At 43.6% G+C, this 4,647-nt stretch overlaps 1 protein-coding gene across 1 annotated transcript; it reads right to left on the reverse strand.

The window, feature by feature from the left end:
- Positions 1–1,201: 1,201 nt before the first annotated feature.
- LOC146710593 (uncharacterized) lies at positions 1,202–4,413 on the reverse strand. Its single transcript, XM_085453153.1, has 3 exons — positions 4,295–4,413; positions 3,216–3,293; positions 1,202–2,312 (listed from the first exon to the last, which is right to left on the reverse strand). Exons 2-3 carry the CDS (start codon positions 3,231–3,233, stop codon positions 1,503–1,505), a joined length of 828 nt encoding a protein of 275 aa, XP_085309279.1. The 5' UTR covers positions 3,234–3,293; positions 4,295–4,413; the 3' UTR covers positions 1,202–1,502.
- Between the last annotated feature and the right edge of the window lie 234 nt (positions 4,414–4,647).

Here is a 4,647-nt window from a genome sequence, read left to right on the forward strand (position 1 = left end):
CTAGTTCCCACCCATGTAATTGAGCATTGCATGGCACATCCAACATACTGTTTTACTTTAATCCATGACTCGCTTACCTTCAGGGTCATACGTCACATGAAAACCAAAATAATTCCAAACGCCAGATCTGAATGAGGTTCAATTTGCCTGTTGCAAGGAGAGCTTAGCTTCTGTCTCGCTAGCTTGCCCTGCGCTCTTCCTTCTGACTATGCTGTCTGTGTTGAGCGCTCAGTGGATCTGCGCTCGACAGTGCAGCCTAGGCGGAGTAGTCGAACACAGATTCTCTGAGCGCTCAACACAGACAGCATCGTCAGAAGGAAAATTGATAAAATAAATTACAAATGTTGTATTGTTCGATACATATGCGTACCGAACCGAAAGCACTGTATCGAACGGTTCAATATCGATACGAATATCGTTGCACCCCTAATAACCAGTCGTGTCTCAGATCAAACGTGCAGAATAAAATCTTTGCCATAACTGTTGGCATGAGAGTGATGCTCATTATCCCTTCTGGCAACATTTTGAATAGCACCATCTGGTCAAGCAAGGCCATGTGACACACTGAGCTCGTGATACTGATTTTGGGCGGCAGTGATACGGACACTACTGGACTGAAACTGGTTTGAGAGTCTGCTAAAACGACAGCATGTAAGGACACAATGACTGTTTTAGTAAGTGTTTACCCGTTTTACTAAATGTACTTAAGAACTGCTGAGACCGTTTATAAACCTGTGTTTAAATTTCAAGAAAAGAATGATGCATTTGCATTTCTGTATTAATAGTTGGAAACGAGGAGGAAATATGAATATGAATGCAGCTGCATCGTTTTTTTGCATTCATGATGTCGTTTTATTCAAATCAGTTTGTGTTAAATGCCCCAGACAACAAATCTGTTGTCGGTTTAATTTCAGAAAGGATGGCGCCACATCATGTGATCATTACAGCATATGTACAGATCTAAATGCATTTCATGTCCTATTATAGTTTTATTCACTTCAGATTAGCATCAAAGTTGTAGCCGCGTCTTTGCCCATTATGAGCCATAAAGTTGGACACTGTTGGAGACTGTTCTGCTGGTGATAAATGAAACGAGACGATCGTTTAAAAGGATTTTATTTTGAAATCTAACACCCATGTAGAGCTAACATTGATCGTAATAACATCGTAATAACATCGTAATAACATTTTTACAGTTTGTGTAAACCCAACAGAAACCATGTTGTCCCAAAACGCTGCGTTTGTGTCCCATATGTAACACCGTGTATTATCCAACTTATTTCACATGGTTTAACTTGAACTTTAAAAACTACAATAAAGTTTTGCTGTATTACCAGTAACAAATCTTTTATATACACATTAGCTTGTTTAAAAAAACTGACTGAATTACCTCTAAACTGGTTCTAGGCTTTGTCACACTGGTCGCACTGGTGCGTGTCCATGGTCAGTAAGCGTAGAGTTGACTTAAGCTCGAGTTTGTGTAAACTGAACTGCTGCACCGATCACGTATCAGCGTCTGTTGGCGTGTTTCTGGGGTCGCTGGCTGGAGGCTTTCCCAGAAAGGTCACATGCGACGCCAGCTTGTGTGTCGCCAAGCTCGACTTCAAAGCAAAAGCCCTCCCACACTGGTCACACTTGTGTGCTTTAACTCCACTGTGGACCAGTTTATGTCTCTTTAAGTTGCTCTTATAATTAAAAGCCTTTCCGCACTCCTCACATGTGTGGGGTTTTTCTCCGCTGTGGACCATCTCATGGATTTTTAAGTGGCTCATCCGAGTAAAAGCCTTCTCACACTGGCTACATGCGTATGGTTTGACTCCTCTGTGCAGGCGCTGATGAGTTCTCAAGTTGCCCATCAAACTAAATGTCTTTCCGCACTCCTCACATGTGTGGGGTTTTTCTCCGCTGTGGACCATCTTATGGGTTTGTAAGTGGCTCATCTGAGTAAAAGCCTTGCCACACTGGCTACATGCGTATGGTTTGACTCCTCTGTGTAGGCGCTGATGAGTTCTCAAGTTGCCCATAGAACGAAATGTCTTTCCACACTGGTGGCATATGTGTGGTTTGACGCCGCTGTGGCTGAGGTGATGTGTTTTTAAGTTGCTTTTCCGAGTAAAAGTCTTTCCACACTGGTCACAACTGAAGGGCTTTTCCCCACTGTGGATGCGCTGGTGTCTTCTGAGGTGACACGGGGCATGAAACTTCTTGTTACACTGATCACACCTGTAGTGCTCAAGTAAGTTTGCACTTGAGTGAGCATCTTCAGCCAACTGAGAGCACTGAGGTGTTGGGCTCTCTTTGGCGTCTTGTTCCTACAGCAACAAAGACACAGGCAGGGAGTCAGAAGCTTAATAAGTGTTTGAGTTAAATCTTGTTTTGTCGTGCCGGCCTCTCTGCTTCGATAAGAAACCTGTTTGTTGGATGATGCCCATAATAGTAACCTGTTGTGTTGTAAATTGTTTGGATGCGTTTTGGAAAAGAAAGACTGTATTATTGCATAAAATACATTTAAACAAGTGCATCGCTGATTGCATCTTGTGGACATCGGTTCTACCAGCTGATTGCCCTGCTCAGTCTTTACGCCCGACCCAACGAGGGACAATCAAATGCAGAGGGGACAGTGCGACTTCACCCGTGCACTTGCACCTCTTGCACACAGTCCTCATTTACAAAGTGCTCTGCAAATCACCCCGTCCCTGTTACAGTGCAGCGAGCCAAAAATGAACCATTTAGTCCTTGGTGTAAGACCAGGGGTGTCGAACTCCAGGCCTCGAGGGCCGGTGTCCTGCAGGTTTTAGATCTCACCCTGGGTCAGCACACCTGAATCAATTGATTAGTTCGTTACCAGGAGAACTGGAAGTCATTTAACCATTTAAATCAGCTGTGTTGGAAATAAGGAAAGGTCTAAGAGGTTGAAGCCTTCGTCTTTCCATTTACTATTTTCTTTTCTTAACATGCATTTAGTTTCTCATGTTCTGGAAAACTGTAAATAATTACTAAAGGGTGGTAGTTAACAATAATCATAATGATATAATGACAATAAATGATGATCATTCATGAAAGTTGTACTGATAGACTTTTCACGTTTCCTAAAAGCAGCTCGGCCTTGGTTTGCACGGCACTTCCAGATGTGTTTATAAACTACGAACAATTTCACGTATAAAAGTCTGTAAAATGTTCGGACTCATGATTTATAAAAACGATGTTTTTCTCACCGTGTGTGAAGAAAACATTTTCTTCTTTCCAAGATGGCCGACTACGTTCCTCCGTCAGACTGCTCGACCCACCAACACCTGCCAGGAAAGAGCTTTATTAGGCTCCGGAGCCGAAATGCACATTAAAGTCACTTTACATCCAGATGACTTAGACCATCCTAAGATAATAAACTTTTAGCCTGGTCTAGATTAAACTGAGCTGATGGCAAGACGGAGGATCAGAGGACTTGAAGCTTTAAATAATCCCTCAAGGAGACAGGTCTAACCTTTCCTTTGAAATATCTCTGAGGTAGCATGGACAACATACACGTGCAGATGAGAAATGACACCCTGATTCAATCATTCCCTCTCTGTAAACACTTTAACTGGGAAGCCAAGCTAAAGGTTAAATGATCAGCGGCTGTAGGTTTAGCTGTGCTCGTATGCCCGGACAATCCAAATATATAAATAAAGAACTGCACACAAACACAATTACACTACTTGATCTGTTACAATCGAGCGACATTACTTGTCAGCATCTGGAATCATGGAACTCTTTGGTCACGGTGAAGGAACAGTGTGCAGGGCTGTTTTTAAAATGAGGTTTTTCACCAAGCATCCTGATGGGCTCTTCCCAAGAGTTAGTGGACAGATAATTGGAGGTCATGTTCCCAACAAGCAGCAACTGGTGCCGAGGATGAAAGGAACCATGAATGTGCTCAAAGCTAGATTGCGAAACCGCGATATCAGAAACACATCCTGCATGTGCTGAACTTGCTTTCTAGCAAAGCACCCTGGTTTGCAGTGTCCCAGGTGTAGGCCAGCACTGAGGATTGTTCTCCAGTCACTGTACACACAGTTTAAGGGAGGACAGCAGTTCCTACTTTGAAGGTAAACCTTAAATGATCAGCAGCCATGAGTTTAGTTGTGCTCGTACAAGTTATTGTCTCCAGTGTCTCTGCGGGTCCCTAACACTCCCTCACAAACACACCTGAGCTGGGAACATACCTGAGGGAGAGCAGCAGATGACAGCATGCAGGAGACAACAAACTAATCTAAACATATAAAACAACTCCAACCAACATCAGCTTGGTGGTTACCTTTGGAGGAGCCCAGCCCATGAGCTGTGCTGTGATGACTTATGGTGAACAGGTGTGCCAACAACTAAGAGCCGAGACAGAGCCTCTTAAAGCTGTAGGACAAAAAACAGCACGTCCAGAGCACCTGAAGGCCAGAAGGTGGCAGCAGCAAACGGTGTCAGGTACAATCTTCAGCTTCCATAGTATCTACAGATCATACACTCCTCCCTTTGCTCAGTGTTTTCACCTTCAGCACATAAAGGTGAACTTCAACCACACCAACAGACTGGAATATGTTCACCCACACAGACCTGGACCAGTACGCCTCATCTGTACTGGATTACATCTCCAAAACCACAGACAGTGTCACCACC

The sequence above is a fragment of the Copadichromis virginalis genome, linkage group LG4 (genome assembly GCF_057382275.1).
Source record: "Copadichromis virginalis isolate Kocher_CV1m ecotype Utaka linkage group LG4, C_Virginalis_male_GT1.1, whole genome shotgun sequence".
Taxonomy (NCBI): domain Eukaryota; kingdom Metazoa; phylum Chordata; class Actinopteri; order Cichliformes; family Cichlidae; genus Copadichromis; species Copadichromis virginalis.